This window comes from Equus caballus, chromosome 4, assembly GCF_041296265.1.
Source record: "Equus caballus isolate H_3958 breed thoroughbred chromosome 4, TB-T2T, whole genome shotgun sequence".
Taxonomy (NCBI): Eukaryota; Metazoa; Chordata; class Mammalia; order Perissodactyla; family Equidae; genus Equus; species Equus caballus.
Genome location: NC_091687.1, coordinates 90,782,050 through 90,798,435, shown reverse-complemented (window position 1 = coordinate 90,798,435; position 16,386 = coordinate 90,782,050). Strand labels below are relative to the sequence as shown.

Below are 16,386 nucleotides of genomic sequence, written 5' to 3'. Positions count from 1 at the left end.
CTGTGACCAGCTCTCCATTGGTCAAAGAAGGAAGAAGAGAAGGCCATGTGGAGGAAGGGGGAACGGCACTGCTGGTAGGAGAACAGCTTGGGGAGAGCATGGCCTGTTCACGGCTGAAGTGCCAAACACCTGTGGGGACAGCGGACCTGGACGCCGTGAAGGGCTTAGCCTCCATGGCAAGGCATTTGGGTTTCACCCTTTGGAGGAAGAGAACCATGGTGGTTTTTTAAGCAGGAAGGAACTCTTATAAAGTTGCCTTTGTCTCCTGAGGGTGAAGTGTAGAGTGGGGTCAACTGTGCGGGAGCTCATGGCGCCGAGAGAGCAGCCTCAGGGCCTTCCTCTGCCAGGCTGGCTCCATGTGGATCCTTGTCAGCTGAGACCCTGGAGTCAATTTGAACTAAAACTCAATTTCTTTGTTTACCCTGACTCACGTGCACTCTGGACAAGCCCCTCGACTCCAGACCTCACTGTTTCCCAATTCGGCAAAAGAGGGCGCCATCTTGAGATAGACCGTGATTAGGCCCTGTGGTACCAGGGTTGTCAACTACCTGAGTGAGGGGGAGGAGGCCAAAGATCTTGGCTTCCTGAGGACTGGGAGAGAAAGGGATGGATTTGTGTAAGGTCTGCTCTTCCTGAGTGTTTGAGGGGGGGCTTTCTCTTAATATTAAAACACATTTTGCCAGACCCTAGAGTCTTAAGCCCTCTGCTTTGGGTTCACGCAGGTTCCATGACTTGTGCTTCTTCCTCCTCCGTGCCCAGGTGCCTGTCTTGCGTGGAGAGCCCATACCGCTGCCACTGGTGTAAATACCGGCACGTCTGCACCCATGACCCCAAGACCTGCTCCTTCCAGGAAGGCCGGGTGAAGCTGCCTGAGGTAGGTCTCGGCAGCCAGAGTGGTGAGTGCTGCTTGCTGTGAGCACGGGACACACAGCCAGGCCTTCCCTAAAGAAGAGAGAACAAAGACAAACCCTGCAGGACCAGCCTCTCCCTCCCCAACCCTGGCTCCCTATGGCCCACTTCATGAGAGCAGTAAACAAGCAAAGCTCTGCACTGGGGCTAGGGGGCTCTGGGGCAGTCCTGAAGGCTCAGGTACAGATGAAGGTGCATTCCTGCAAGTTCTAGAGCAATTCCAGAAAGATGAGTGTGTGTTTGTGTGTATGTCCTAGAAATAATTGTAAGTACACAGCAGGAAAGTACACAGTGTACTTTGGAGCACTGTCCACGGAGCAGAATTGAGATCAAAGAGGACAAGTTGAACAAAAGGGAGAGAGGAATCAGAATGAAAGAATGGTCAACTTACCAACCAGAGCAGTGGTTCTCAGAGTGGGTCCCAAGCCAGCACATCAGCATCACTTGGGAACTTGTTAGAGATGCAAAGTCTCCAGCTCCACCCCAGACCAACAGAATGAGGACGTCTGGGTGGGGCTCAGCGCTCTGCGATCTGCTGCACAGTCCAGCGTGGGAATCACGGAGGCAGAGTTGGGCTCCACGGCCAAGACGCTGTGTTTGTATTCCCTCCCAGCTTTCATTCTTATCCTTGAAAACTATTCATCACCATAATAGAAATACCCTATGCCTGTGGCGTTACCTCTCTTAGAATATCAGTTTGTGGGCAAGGATCTCAATGTAATGGGCATAAAAACACTTTTGGAAAAGTCTATTGTTGTTCAAACATTATGGTGCTTGTGTGACTCCAACCATTGGGACAGTAGTTCTGACAGAGTTGTTGCTTTAGAATGCTGTTATTTAGAATAGAAAGATAGATAGATAAGATAGACAGTCAGATAGATAGATTAGATAGATGATAGATAGATAGATAGATAGATAGATAGATAGATAGATAGATAAACAAGCAGTAGTGGTTAGACCCCACTAAAAGCAGGGGCAGAGCTGCCAGCCTACTGCACTCAGACAATGCTGGACTCAGACAGGCTCCAGCATCTTCACACGTACCCCCAGTCTTGGGGGTACCTTCCAGCCCCCTTCACACACCCACACAGGTGCCATGACCATGTGGCAAACAGCTGTGACAGTAGGACACTGTCCTCATACAGGAAGCATAAGGGCCATTTGGGGGGCAGGAGGGGCATCATGAGAAGAGAGGCCCGTCACAGTACCCTCACTCTGTTCTCCCAGACTTCTACCCGCTAGGAACCCTAACTTTAGCCAAACACTTAATGGCGGGAGGAAAGCTGTCTTGTCTCTGAGGCCAAAAGGAAGAGCAATGTACACCCACTAGCAACGCCAAGCTCTCCTCGCCCCGAGGGAAAATGACTGAACTGTGCCTGGCAATGAGAAAATCCTGGCCCCAAATCCTGTTTTCCCAGGCTCTGACGGCTGAGCAGGAGTTCTACAGGTGGAGAGTGAGCAGAGCAATTCGTTTTAGAGGTAAAGGGAAGGAATGGTGAGGTGGTCAAGGAGAGAGAATGATCCCGATAAAGTTGGGGGGACAAGAGCAGTGAACAAAAAAGAAAAAGCAGGAATTTACAAACTTCCTTCAGGGTAATTAAATGATTCGGGGGGCCTTTGAAATCCAGCAGACAGCTCAGTGTTTCTGCTTTCTTTTATTCTTGGGCCTCTCCACACGTGAAACCTCTGCTAGATACATCAGTCTGGAAAGGTGGAGAGAGGCTGAAAAACTCTTTGTCTCCACTCCCATCAAGTTGCTTGCAGCTCACGAGGTTGTGGAAGTCTCCAGACATGAGGTCCTCTTTCTGAATGGCGTCTGTCTATGGCTGGAAATGGCTGTTCTGGATTCGTAATCCAGAAAAGAGACCAAGACCTAGATTATCCCTTTATGGGAAAAGGAGGAAAGAAGTTATATCTTGGCTTTACATGGGAGTGTGAATCTAATGTTCACATGTCAGTTCTCTGACTACGACAAAATGGATCTAAAGCTAATAGGACAGAGGATGGGTCTGACAGCCGAGGGGCACTCCTTTGGCATGAAAACCCTGATAAAAGGCTGTACAATCTCCTCCAATCTTGGGCTTTTATCTTGGGGTGTGGGGTCAGGAGCAAAAGGGCTGGTTGACCCGCCAAGGCCAGAGGCAGAGGGCCCAGGAAGCAACCTTTTCTTGTTTTGTTCTGAAATCTGCAAATTGCTTGATAGGAGCGTTGACAAAGAGGTTTTCAGCCTCTCTCCAGCTTTGCAGACTGGTGTATCTGACAGAGGTTTCATGTGTGGAAAGGCCCAAGAAGAAAATGAAAGCAGAAAACAATTGAGCTATCTGGTGGATTTCAAAGGCCACTAATCGTTTAATTACCTTAGAAGGTTTGCAAATTTCTGCTTTTTCTTTATTATTTTCCCCTCTTGTCCCAAGTTTCTTTCTTTTAAACTCATAAAAGAAGCTTACATCTGCTGCTCAGAAAGAGGAAAAAACTAGAAGAGAATAAAGCAGGAGCCCACACGTTTCCCAGTACAGTTCAGGGATCCCTGTAGAAAAATGACGCCTTCAAGTGCCCAGATGGCAAGCCGGGCACAAAGCCCCATCTATACCTGGCATTGGCAAAGCCTGTTGGGGATCCACAGCACCTCAGAGGACTTGGTGCCAGGGCCCAGGAAAGGAAGAGGCCTGGAGGAAATGGCCGATGGAGGGACGTGGAGAAGGACTAAGCTACCCCTCCTGCCCTCCAATTCTTTCCATTTCACATGAGCCATTTTATGGCGAGCCTGGCAGGCCATTGGAGTGAGAGGCTCCTGGGTAACTTGGAATCGTCATGCCTCCCTTATTGTATTATTGAATGGAATTAACTTCGGCCCCTCTTTTTCTTGGATGCTTATTTATTCTAAGAAAAGGAAGTTCTAAGGCTGAGCTTCTGATTCAAGCTTGGAGGTTCCATCCTATCCGGCTCCATACTAGGGCCATTTTGAATATTGCATAAGGAGAAGCCAAAGTAGACCACTTCATAATGATGATTGTAGCAACATCTTCCTGGAGCATGTGCCAAGGGAAAAGAAGTAAATAAATGTTTGTGAACTCTTGACCCATCCAGCCACTCTGGCTAGTGGAAGGAGGTCATTGTCCTCAGAGCTTAAAAGAAAGCCCTGGCTGCTAATGGAAATGCAGAGATTATTTTTTGCTGGGAAAAATTCACCCTGAGCTGACTTCTGTTGCCAATCTTCTTCCCTCTTTTTTTCCCTCTCCTCAAAGCCCCAGTACATAGCTGTATATTCTAATTGTAAGTCTTTCTAGTCCTCCTTTATGAGCCGCCACCACAGCATGGCAACTGACAGATGAGTGGTGTGTGTCTGTGCCCAGGAACCCAACCCAGGCCACCAAAGCAGAGAGCCCCAAACGCTAGCCACTAGGCCATCAGGGCTGGCACAAGAATTTTTTTTATGTCTTTTTTTTTCCCTACATTTTTGTTTCAGAGAAGAGATAGTAGCAAGAATAAGGGTAACAAAGAAAATTACATATTTGAAAGGTGATTTTTGGAAGCCCTTGGACTCAAGTGTCCCCTCTCCACACCAGGGGACAAGCTTATTCATAGCATGATACTCCGAAGCTTTGCTACATGTGATCGTTCATCCTGCATTACCCAGTTCCCAGAGCATTTCCCACACGTAGGGCATTGTGAGAGATCTGAAGGTGTGTAAGAGATCTATAGACCTGTATTTAGAGATGTGTAAAATGGGACTATTGGCCCACATGATCTCTAAAGATCTACAATTGTAAGTGGAAATAAGCTGGAAAGCACAGAGGAGAAATCCATGCCCAAGAAGTGGTCATAGAGGGTGAGTGTTAAGTCCAGTCTTAGGGCTCCCAGTTCTACCTAAGAGAGGAACACAGCCACAGGGCCTGCAGCTCCCCTCGACCTCCAGGCCCAGGCCCGCCCTCTTAGAATGAAGGTGAGACTCAGGCCCCGTGATTCTTCTGCAAGTCCTTGGGTTTTCATTTCTTTTCAACCCTTGAGTGGGAGGGTGCAGACAGGGTCCTTTTGTTAGCCAAGAGGGAGGTTGCCAGGTGGCTCTTCATCCACCCAGCAGCATCTTGTATCTTCATTCATTGGAATAAGTTTCAACACTGGCTTTGATGACTGTCACCAGGGATGTTGAATTACCTCTCTCTTTTTTTTTTCCTGAACAAAGAGTGCATTCAGGTGACATTATTGGTCTGGAATAGAGAACTGGTCAATCATTGTTGTTATTATATTAATAGCAAGTATTCTAACATAATTACGATTATTAGAATTAGAATGCTCAATAACATATGTTGTTTATAGTAACTATATTCCATTTTCAACCAATGATGGCACTGTGATAACAACTCTGGGTCTTTAGATCAACTGCCAGATCCTAGGCACTGGAAGAGGGAAAAGGAAGACGAGGGAAAGCTGAAGTGGGAAAAGAGTCTTCCCACCCTTGGTCCTGTTCTCCCAGTGTCAGCTGAGAGCCCTTGCTGCCCAATAGAACAGCCTTTCACTGGGGCAGCCATTAACAGAGCCGTGCCCTCACCTCCACCAAGTGGAAGGGGCCACCGGTCCCCAAGTGGAAGGGGCCACCAGTCCCCAAGTGGTTTTGAATTCCCCAGGCTCCTCCACAGGCTGACCTGAACCCCTCATCAGGACCACACACCTAATAATGGTGGTCCTTAGGGAACAAAGGCAAACTTCCACGGAAAAGCAAATCCATTGACAAGAATTTATCCTCAGTGGACTATTTCACTGTTATCTCTCATCTAAACTGAAAAGCAAAGTGAGCTGCAGCTGAAGCTCTGTTCTCCGGGCTCCAGACTGGACGGGGTTTGCTAGGAAGGCAAAGCACATCTGGCCCCCGGTGCACAGGCTCAGAGAGGCTCCCGTAGCTCCTCTCTTCTTGAAGCTCAAGCAGAGTGTTTACTCCAGAGAACAGTTGTAAGATCAGAAGAGGCAAAATGAATTCTATTTGATTTCCAAAGCTGTGCTTGAAAGTCTCTCCCGGCCTCCCCTACCACCTGATTCCCCTGAGATGAAGCCGTAGCCAGGGCTGGCATCGTGAAATTCCAAGGGTCAGTCCTCTTCAGGACTGGAGGACTGGCAAGGTGATGAGGGTGCTGGCCTCCAGACTGCTGCTTGCCCCTGGGGCTGAAATAAGCCCCACACCGTGTGATGGGAAAGGTCAAGGGCATTGATCCCCCAAGTGAACTTGAGGGAGATCAGGCCAGCCCGCCTTGTCAGCAATTCTGCTTCCCTTCTTGCAGAGGAGCCAACAAAGCCACCCTTGCCAGGCCCTTCACCCTCCTTTGAGAAAACAAAGCCAAACCCAGCTAAAGAACTTGCTTCCAGGCCCTGCGCAGCCCCTACTCCCGGCATTCCATTACTGGGTTGCCATTTCTCCAGACAACTGCACTTTCCATCAATCTCGTCTGCCCCTCCCCCCTTAAGGTTATGGGTCTTTCCTTTCAGTATTATTACTTTCCTCTCTCCATAAACCAGCCCATCATAGATCACGTTAATGGCATTATAAACTTGGGGAACAGCAAGAAAATATATGGTGCGTTACATTTTTGCATTGGGCACCGTGGGTCTGAGAAGGTGAGTGTAAATTTGGGAGTTGGTTGGGGTTGGGGCTGGCTTGCCTTCGGAATAGATGAGGGCGGAGGTGACATGGAGGGGAAATGTGACCTGCAGATCACCCCCACCCAGCTCTCCTTTGAGCTTCACTTTCCCCCAATCTTGCTGTAATAACCAGGAGAGTTAGAGCCCTCATCTTGTAAACACACTGGGGGCTGTAAATCCACAGCCTACCACCCCCTCCCCAGGCAGCACCAGCCCTGAAGGCAGCCCTTTCTCTCCCAGCTTGGCAACATTCTTTATGTCCTTGTTCAATTATTTAAATATGCAATGAAACCTCTGTGTAAAGCAGCCACCGACATGCTGGACACGGTAGATGGAAAGGCATCTTTTTTGCCTTCACTCTTCAGCTTGGTGTTCGTGTTCCCTGCAATTAGCTGTGTGGTCTTTACTTCTGTGTGCATTTAAGTGGAAACCAAAATATGCACGGGACTGGACAGTTGACATGGAGTCTGCTGGAGCTGCCTCCTGAAAGCCAAGACATTAAAGATTTTTCTTGTGCCTCAAGCCACCGCCACTCGCCACCCTCAGTCCACTCTTCCAACTGCAGAATGCAGCCACAGGCAAAACAGCCTCCAAGGGAGCCTGGTTCTCACTGTAGGCATGCATCGCCAAACGATCTTGTTAAATGCAGGTGTTCTCCTCCCCGCCACCTTTCCCATGAAGTTCAGAGAGGTATCTTCCTTGAAAAGAGAAGAGCAGTGTGTTTTTGAGGCATGCTGTATGGAAGCTAGATAATCATCTGGGGACCGAAGGCAGTAAGATGATCATGTGAAGGTCATCGTTGTTGTGAGAACTGAGTGAGGTAACTGGTGTTCTTAGTTTCTTTACCATGAACATGGGGTGATCACGTGTGTCGGGCCATGAAACAAGATAGCCCATGGGAAGTATGTGTAAGGTGATGGGCTGGTGGAATGTGCACTGGATTGAATCCTTGAACCCCTTGTACCGTGTTACTTAGAATCGTAACCGTGTTACCTACTGCCTACCAGAGCTGTACCCACCTGTACGACTGTACCAGGTTGCAAGATACCAGTTATTAGAATAGTAAAATATTTCCCTCCTAGTAAATAAATGCACATTTCCAGGAGGCCCACCTCCCCACAAAGTCTCCTACACCCTCCACCATGCATTCAGTTGGTGAACACCACACTTTGAGCTAGTTGAGCAGACATTGTCCCTATTTTAGAGATGGGAAAACGGAGCTTCAGAAAGGGTCCATAGTGATGTGTCTCAAGTCATCTAATGGGCTAACAATAGAACTGGGACCGTAAAATTCATTGAATCCAAACCAGCCTCTTCATTTCATGGATGAAGAGACCCAGAGGGTTTGAGGGACTTGCTCAAGGCCACATGACTGGCTGGCAGAGGTCCTGTCTCAGAGCATGTGGAACATGCAGCTTCAGGATGTCACCTCCCAGAAGAGGGGACTGCTGTTAGGTGAGCAATGGACAGAACTGGGGCCTCCCTACCTGTCCCCATTGTGTTTGGGGCACTTGGAGCTATTGAAATTGTCAGGCTTCGAGGCCTAGAGAGGTGGAATCAGCTGGACCGTGGGAGCTGATGGGCTGTTTCTGGAAAAGCACACAGAGGCAGGAGCAGAGGGACGGAGCCTTTGAAAGTGAATCAGGAAAAGGGAATCTGCTATGGACAAGGTGCAGCCTGAGCTGGGGGCCGAGAGAGGAAAGAACAAACATTTGGTGAATGCTTGCTCGCTCTGCACCCGACACTTTACCTGTGGTCGTTCATGGAATCCCCCCAAATGCCTGTTGGAGGAGGAGTTGTTAATCCCCATTTACAGCCAAGCAACAATTAGAGCCCTTTCAAGACTCTGAAATTAGCAGGAGGAAGAAGGACTTGCACTCATAGCCGTGTGATTCCCCAACCAGGCTCTTTCTAATTAAGGAAGCTCCAAGGCGAGGACAGAGTCTGGATGGCCAGAGCCTACTGACCATGGCAGAAGTGCTTGGAAACAGGGCTCCAGACATGAGTCATGCAGAAACATAGAGGTTGCTCTGAAATTTCCCACAAGCATCAGACTTACAGGTAGTTTTGTACCTGGGGTCCCAGCATGAGGCAGGTCAGGATCTGGGAAGCTGGAGTGGGAGGAAGGGGCACCATGCTGGCAGTGGTCCCTTCACGCCTTGTTGCCTAGGCATAAATTGCCATTTTACATTTCAATTAGGAGGGACGATGGGGTCAGTCAGTAGCACTACCAGAGGAAAATGGGCCCGGCCCAGCCCTGGGTCTCTCCAATTATTATTAATGAATTTACACTGGGAGCCGCCAGCCTTTTTATATGCAAACTAGGCCTTTATGGGGCCACTGGCAATCAGGACTCATTAAAGAACTCGTAACAAGCCTCAGGCTCATGCTTCCGTATCCTGGACTAGAACATCCAGCCCCCAGGCAAGTTTCCAGCCCACCGCAGGAGGGTTTCACAGCTCCCTAGTCCCACAGGTCTCAGGGAGATCCCTACTGACCCACCACCCCATCCTATGGTTGTCGTCTCCAGAACATTTTCATCTTCCCTAACTGAAAGTCTGTATCCATTAAACACTAACTCCCCTTTCTCTCCTCCCCCAGAAACCTCCATTCTACCCTCTGTCTCTATGAATCTCACTGCTCTAGGCACCTCACATGAGTGAAATCGTGTAACATTTGTCCTATTGTGACCGGCTTATTTCACTTAGGGTAACGTTTTCAAGATTCATCCATGCTGTAGCATGTGTTAAAATGTCCTTCCTTTTAAGGCGGAATCATATTGCATTGTATGTATACATCGTGTTTCCTTTACGTTTCGTTTATCCATTCATCCATTGTCGGACCCTTGGATTGCTTCCACCTTTTGGCTGTTGTGAATAGTGCTGCTGTGAGCGTGGGAGTACAAATGTCTGTTCAAGTCCCTGCTTTCTATTCTTTGGGGCACATACCCAGAAGCGGAATTACTCGATCTGTTGCTCCTCTCCTAGCTGTTCTTCAGGGTAAAGGTGTGGGCAGCCTGGAAGAGAGGAGAAGGGGTTAGTTTAATGAGCCTGGGGAATCGCCAGGTAATCAGGAAGGACAGAGACAAGACTACCCCAAATCATGGAATCAGGACTGTTGGAGCTGAGTGGGTCCTGGGATCCCGTCCAGTTGACAGATAAGGAAGCTGTGTCTCAAAGTAGGGATGCGATGCACTCAGGGCTCCATAGTTTGTCACAAGCTCAGCGGGTGCTAGAGCTCAGGTCTCCTCCCTTCAACTGTCAGTGACAGAGGGGCTCACATTTGCTTTCAGACCCAGGAGGGGCAGCTGCCAGTAGTCTGCTTGCCTGGACCACCTGTCTGCCCTCTCTCCACGGCCTCCCTCTGCTGAGGAAGAGTACTGGGCTTGGGGGCCAGCAGCCTCTGCTGAGAGTCAGCAATGAGCCAGGGAGGCATTGTCCCCAGGAAGGAGGCGTGTGCCATGCTTTTGATGGCCCATCTGCCCAGAAACCATCTGTCTGCATATATCCAAACGGTGCCATAATGGGAAGAATCTGGGGTTGGTGGGACCTGCCTGACACAGGTGCCCAGGTCCTGCTTGTGTTTGCAGAAGCTCTCACTCCTGCCCATGCCAATCAGGCCAGCAATGCTGACTCTCTTCCACCCAGCTGCTGAGAATCCAGCAGCACACAGTTTCCATCTCTCAGCTGGGTGACGCACCCCCGCTCCTTATTTGACCCCATTCTCCCCCCAGCCCTCCCTGGAGAAGGCAAACAGCCCCAGGGAAAAGGGGCCCAGTGATTCATTTCTCCCATCCCCCAAGACCCTCCAGGCCCCATTCAGCTCCAGGGAGGAGTGTGCCCGTTGCTAGCATCTAGGAGGCACTCAGTGTGCATCTGCTCTGAGGGGCATTTCCTTGGGGTCAGGCCAACCCCAGAGCTCTGTCAAAAGCTTCTGGATTTAAAAGGTCTCTGGAGCTCATTCTAGAATATTGCCAAATGCCAGACTCAGCCCGTGTTTGGAAGGTCCTCGTGGCCCCTCCTACTGTGGGCCAGACTCACATTCCAGAGCTGGGGCAAAGGGCTTTGCCTCACTGCAGAGCTGCTCTCATGGGCCCCTCTGTCCCAACTCTTGGGAGCCTGGAACTGAGGCAGAGGGGTTGTTAGCCTGAAGTGGGACGGGCTGCCCAGCCAGCAGGGTCTGTCTGCTAGGCTAGGAGGGTGCCCAGAGAGACCACAAGGAGTGTCAGAGTGTGGAGTGCATTAAAATGGAGCCTGGAGAGAGCAGGAATGGCCTCAGTGAGGAGTGGCCTCAAGATGGTGACACGGGGACCTGGGATTTCTCCCGCACAGTAGCTGGAGGTGGGCACCAGTGCCCAGGATGGCCTGTGGGTGTGCGTGGGAGGGTGGAGCAGGGTGAACATCCGGGTTATGTCAGAGAGCCTCCTGCACCCCTGGCTTCCTGCTCCCCAGCCTGCACCGTGCTCTCTGTCCCCAGGACTGCCCCCAGCTGCTGCGAGTGGACAAGATCCTGGTGCCCGTGGAGGTGATCAAGCCCATCACTCTGAAGGCCAAGAACCTGCCGCAGCCGCAGTCCGGGCAGCGCGGGTACGAATGCATTCTCAACATCCAGGGCAGCGAGCAGAGGGTGCCCGCCCTGCGCTTCAACAGCTCCAGCGTGCAGTGCCAGAACACCTCTGTGAGTGCCCCAGCCCCGCCACCTCCAGGCAGCCTACCCCGCCTCCTCCAGTGCCATCACCATCCTAGGGCCAAATCAGCTCAGCTCCGCAGGATTTTCCCAAACACTCACAAAACTGCTCAGCTGCATGCCCGACTGCTTCCCCCGACTCTGCTCGCCCAGCCCAATCCCTTACAACCAGGCTAGCAGAGGGCTGGGCTCCGAGGTCTCCAAGTTTTCCCAGAGTTGTGGCCCTGTTGTGGTGACAGTGGGCTTTTGCCCAAGACAGGGGCTGCAGTGAGAGGGGCTTTCGGAGCAGCCATGGGGCCATTGAGCACTGCCTGTGGGCAGATGTATTTGCAGGGCCTGTCAGGCTCCAGGAACATTCATGTCCATCCTCCATCCTGAGAGAAGCTCTGGAGGCCCTGGGCCCCGCTTTCCTACCCGGGCTGACCTGAGGGCCTCATCTGGGCCCCCAAAAGCCCACTGCTGCTTTTACACCTGCACAGAGCCCACTGGCCAGCACAGGGGGCTTCTGAGACAGCCCGAGCCGCTGCAGGGGGAGCCGTGGCCCAGGAGGGAGCTGCCAGGAGTGCCTGCTTAGACCCATGCAACCCCTACCCAGTATCTGGAAATCCACACCAGGCCCCCTGCTGCCAACATCTGTCACCTGATTCCTAGGTACCAGCAGTGTATCCCGCTACACGGTACCTTCCTCCTGCCTGCTCCTCTCCCTGCCTTGTGGCCTTCCCAGCCCCTGCTCTGCTCTTTCTTGTTCTCTTTTGGGTCTGCTTCTGTGCACCCAGATCCTCAGAATCAAACATCGACTCATAAACTCATGACATTTTCAAGCTGTAAGAAACCTTAACGTTCTTCACTGTACAAAGAGAAACTGGGGGCCCAGGAGCAGGGGCAGATCTCAGTTTGTGGGGCTGAGAGTTATACAATCTAGGGGACCCTTAGGAAGAATAAAATACAATGAATACAAAATTAGATATACAGGCAGACCTCAGAAGGGGCCGAAGCTCTACGCGCCTTGGGGTAACCTGCCGCTGCCGGAGGGTCAGCAATGTGCACAAGGTCACACAGCTAGTGAGTAGCAGGGCCGGGCCTGGATTTGGGGTCTCCTCCTGTGTCACACTGCCTCCTGTTCATCCTTCTCGTTCCTCCTGGATCCTTGTATGCAGTGACTGTATTTGGGGGTGTGATGTGGGACTGGGAGAGTCCTGCACCAAGCGCATCGTGGGGGCGCCCCACTCTTCCAGCAGACAGCCGTCTGGGCATCTGCGGAGCTCAGAGAGGCCCACGTGCTAGCCCAAAGTCACTCAGCATTATGGGGACTGAACTGGCAATTGGTCTCCCAGCCTCTGAAAGCCCAGCAGTGTCCCTACTGCTCCCCTGAGCACATCTCCCTCTTGGCCTGGGGGCCAGGCTGCTCCGGATTAAACCCGCAAGCAGAGGGGTATTAAACACTCCTGCTCCTGTAAATCCTGAGGCCAACAGAGCAGTCCCATGGGTTTGTCTCCAGTGATTCTCCCCCAATAAGGAAGTCCCTGTGACAAGAGAAAGCCTGAGTCCCACACTTGACCCAGCAGAAGGCACGGAGGGATTTCAGACCACGGGGAAACGGCCTCGTTTGCTCAGAGAAGCTGTGCAGGGATTCAGGCCCCAGAGGTGTCAGGATGGAGGACAGAGTCTGCAGTCTCTGATGATCCAACCCTCAGTTCCCCAGACGCCACAAGATGGGACCTCACGGGGCCACTTGCTTCAGCTGACTCGGTTAAATAGACAAGCATACGCCAGAGGACAGGCCGAGTTCGTTCTCTAAACCTCGGGGGTCAGAACTCTGTCCGTGCCTTGGGGACTAACTTGAGTGGGGACCCGCTGCCTTTCTGTGTACTGCCAGAATTGGAAGCCGATTGTGTTCAGCTGTCCTCAATGAATGAGCCCTATAGGGTCACAGGGAACTAACTCCCTGAATGTGGGAGCAAAATCAGAGCCTCTTGGGAACAAGGACACAAATGAGAATTCAGCAGCCCCCACAGGTAAGGGCTGGATAAGTAAGGGCCGGGTCTTCTCCTCTGTGGTGCCCCCCAGGGAATCTGCTGCTGTACCCTGGTCAGTACCAATGGAACAAGGAAAGATACCACTGGGCTCCATGGGGGACATCTGCTTGTCTGACATCCAAATCTTGGGATTTAAGAAATCAGCAGATCACGCAGCTCCTTATGTGGGAATTTCCCACCTGGAAGCCTGACGCCCCAGGACACAATGGTCAGTTCAGCTTCCAGCCCCTGGGGGCCCCACGCCCTGGGCGAGGTCCTGCCCACTCAGCCAGCCTCCTGAGTACAGGCTCAGGCTCCTCCAGATCTGCTTCCTGGAGACATGCAGACACCAGAGCCGTGGTGGAAACACATGACACTGGGGCCACAGGCTGGACCCCAAGGCTCTGACCGCCAGGAGAGGATGTGACTTTTCAGATCCCGGCCCATCTGCCTGCCCTCCCCTCAGGAGCTGGGGAGCCCTCATGCTGAACTCTGGCCCCCCACCCTGAGTTAGGTGTCAGTCTGAGACCTCCCCTCCCCCCACGGACAGTTCTCAGGGCCTCCACGTTGCTGCTCCCAGAGCAGCTGAGCCAGGCTCTGCCCACACCTGTTTTAGTTCAGCACCCCATCAGGGAGGGGGTGGGGAATTTCGTTTCTCTACTCTTTGCAAGTTTTAGAAGGTTTGGCAACAGGGGGGGTACCCACAAACAGTGGATTCCAGGAGTATCCCGTCTACCTACTGGGACCCACTGGAGTCATGCAGTACAGGAGGGCTGGGCTCTGACTTTTCCCAGGAGCCTCTCTTTTCATGCGGGGCAGTGAGATCCCAGTTTAAATTCCAGTCTGGGCCAGGATGACACTTACCATCAAGTGACTTCCTTAAAAAATCCTTGGGGTCATAATCAGGGGTGAGCATCCCCTACCACTGTTATAGGAAACAGTGTACCATCAGGGCAGGAATAAACCTGAGAGAGTATCTACTTGATCCTGTGCTGGGGTGGGGTGGGGTGGGCGTGGTCTCTGAAGCCCCGAGAGGGCAAATGACCAGCCCTAGGTCACATAGCAAATAAACAGCAAATTGAAAACTTGAACCCAGTTTCATAACACACCCCTTAATCAAAGGTTGAGCAAAAAATAGCAACTGAGCACTTTATACCCCCACCTTGGTGTTATCCCTGGGAGCAGGGTCTGACCTGCCTCAGAGAGGATTGTGGGAGAAGAAGTACTGCTGTTTGACATCCTCCATCCCTGAGCTCTCTGGGATGGGGGAGGTGGGTGACAAAGAGGTCTCAGAGGAGAGCAAGGAAAGAAAGAGACCTAGGAAAACTCAGGGTGGGCATGACGTGGGGCTGGGTGAGCAGGCAGGTGGCCTCCAGCCCACTATTTGGGGATAGGCCCTGGGCCAATCGCTGCAGCCCTGGGGGCCTGTGGGAGGGGAACAGGGTAGCTCACAGGCATAGCTAGAGGGGAGTAACTGTGGGGTCCATGGTCTCCTTTAGACCACGGCTCCAGGGAAATGTCAAGTGCTGCTAATAATAGTGCCCAGGGCTCTCCTCTTAGTCCCGTCAGTCCCGCGAGTACGTGGGCACAGGAGAAGCAGCTGGCCGGAGTGCTGGCCATGAGGCCCTGGGACTCCAGGCCCAGCTTCCAGCCACCCCCAGTGGTCTCATGTTTTCTCTCAGTGCCCCAGTTTACTGCATGTAACACAGGGATGGGGACACCAATGGGGAGGTAGCTTGTCCGCCTTCCTGCTCTCCTGGGACTCAGATGGGAATGGGTCTGCTGAGCCCTCTGGGGTCCTGGAGAGGGACATGGAGCACACGCAGGCTTCTTATGTTGTTCAGATTTGTTTGCCCGAATGGTAGAACTTTCTAGCAAAATATCTCAGAGCTTGGGACAAAGGAATGGTTGTAGAAAGAAAGTCCAAATTACATAGAGGTCTTCTCTTTGTTTTAGAAGGTGGAGAAACTGAGGTCCACTCTTTCCCAAGGCAATGAGCCATGTCATCCTCTGGCCGGCCATGGTGTGCCTGACCTTGATGGACACACCTAACCTCCCGGCCCCTGGGAGCCTGAGAGCCTCCTCCCTCAGCTCTGGGTTTTGTGCAGATTAACTGCCCACTGATTACAGAGAGCTATGGAAATGCTAAGTGGAACGTTTATGGGAGCGGAGGTGGAGAGCCATCATGGCAGACGGGAGTCAGTGGTCTAGGCTCCCTAGCTGGCCAGCCCTTCCCCTGCGGGATGCAGGTCATGGAGGAGAGAGGGTCTCCAGGAACAGAGTGACTTCCCTAGAGACTGAGGAGGGGTGGGGAGCACCCCAGGGTTAATGATTTCTGTCATATTTCATAGTCAAGATCCCAAGAATGGAGGAAAGAAAGAGAAAGCAATGCCCAACATATGTGATCCTTAAAGTCTTTTTTATTTTCAATTTTCTTCAGAAAGAAAATATGCACACACACATGCACATCTGAACACATATGCGCTCTCGTACGCATCCATTTCCATATGTACCAAGTGTCTGCTGTGTAAACACTCAATAAATAGCTGCTATTATTATTCCACATAAACTTAAACACAGGGAACACAAATATATTTTTGCATAGCATCCTTGAGTGTATACACATAGATTAAAATACACTGTAATATTTGAGTGCTCATTCTATGTGACAGGCACTGTGCTCAGAGCATCGATGGTTATCTCAAACCCTCACAGCAATCCTATGAGGTATGCATTGTTTGCAAGTCCCACTTTACAAATGGGGGAAACTGAGGCCTAGATGATTTGCCTGCAGCTGGTCACTGCAGAGCCACTTTGTGGCAGAACACGTGTGTTGCATGTGTGTGCCCATGTACACAGGCATGAATGAATGCATGGATGATACAGATATGTGCACTGACATCTTCTCAAGTCAGCAGGCATGGGGACACATCTGTGCACACAGACACTCGCACGCACACACGTGCAGTATGTCTTCCCTTGCTCCTTGGGGGTGTTCAGATCCTTCCCGAGAGGAGCCAGAAGGTTCTATTGATCTTTGGCCACACATCCCTCGTCACCACCTGCTGCTTCCACTTTGAGTTCTGGCCCAGGCTCACCACCTTTCCCCCACTGGGGCCTTGGAGAAGGGAGATGGGCAGGGGGA

At 51.6% G+C, this 16,386-nt stretch overlaps 1 protein-coding gene across 1 annotated transcript in view; it reads left to right on the top strand.

Moving 5' to 3' along the window:
• Positions 1–16,386, top strand: part of PLXNA4 (plexin A4) — a 432,314-nt gene that overhangs the window by 337,953 nt on the left and 77,975 nt on the right. The window contains exons 9-10 of the mRNA XM_001498268.7: positions 760–874; positions 11,017–11,217. Of these exons, the coding sequence (XP_001498318.2) occupies positions 760–874; positions 11,017–11,217 (316 nt within the window). The remainder of the gene's footprint in view (positions 1–759; positions 875–11,016; positions 11,218–16,386) is intronic.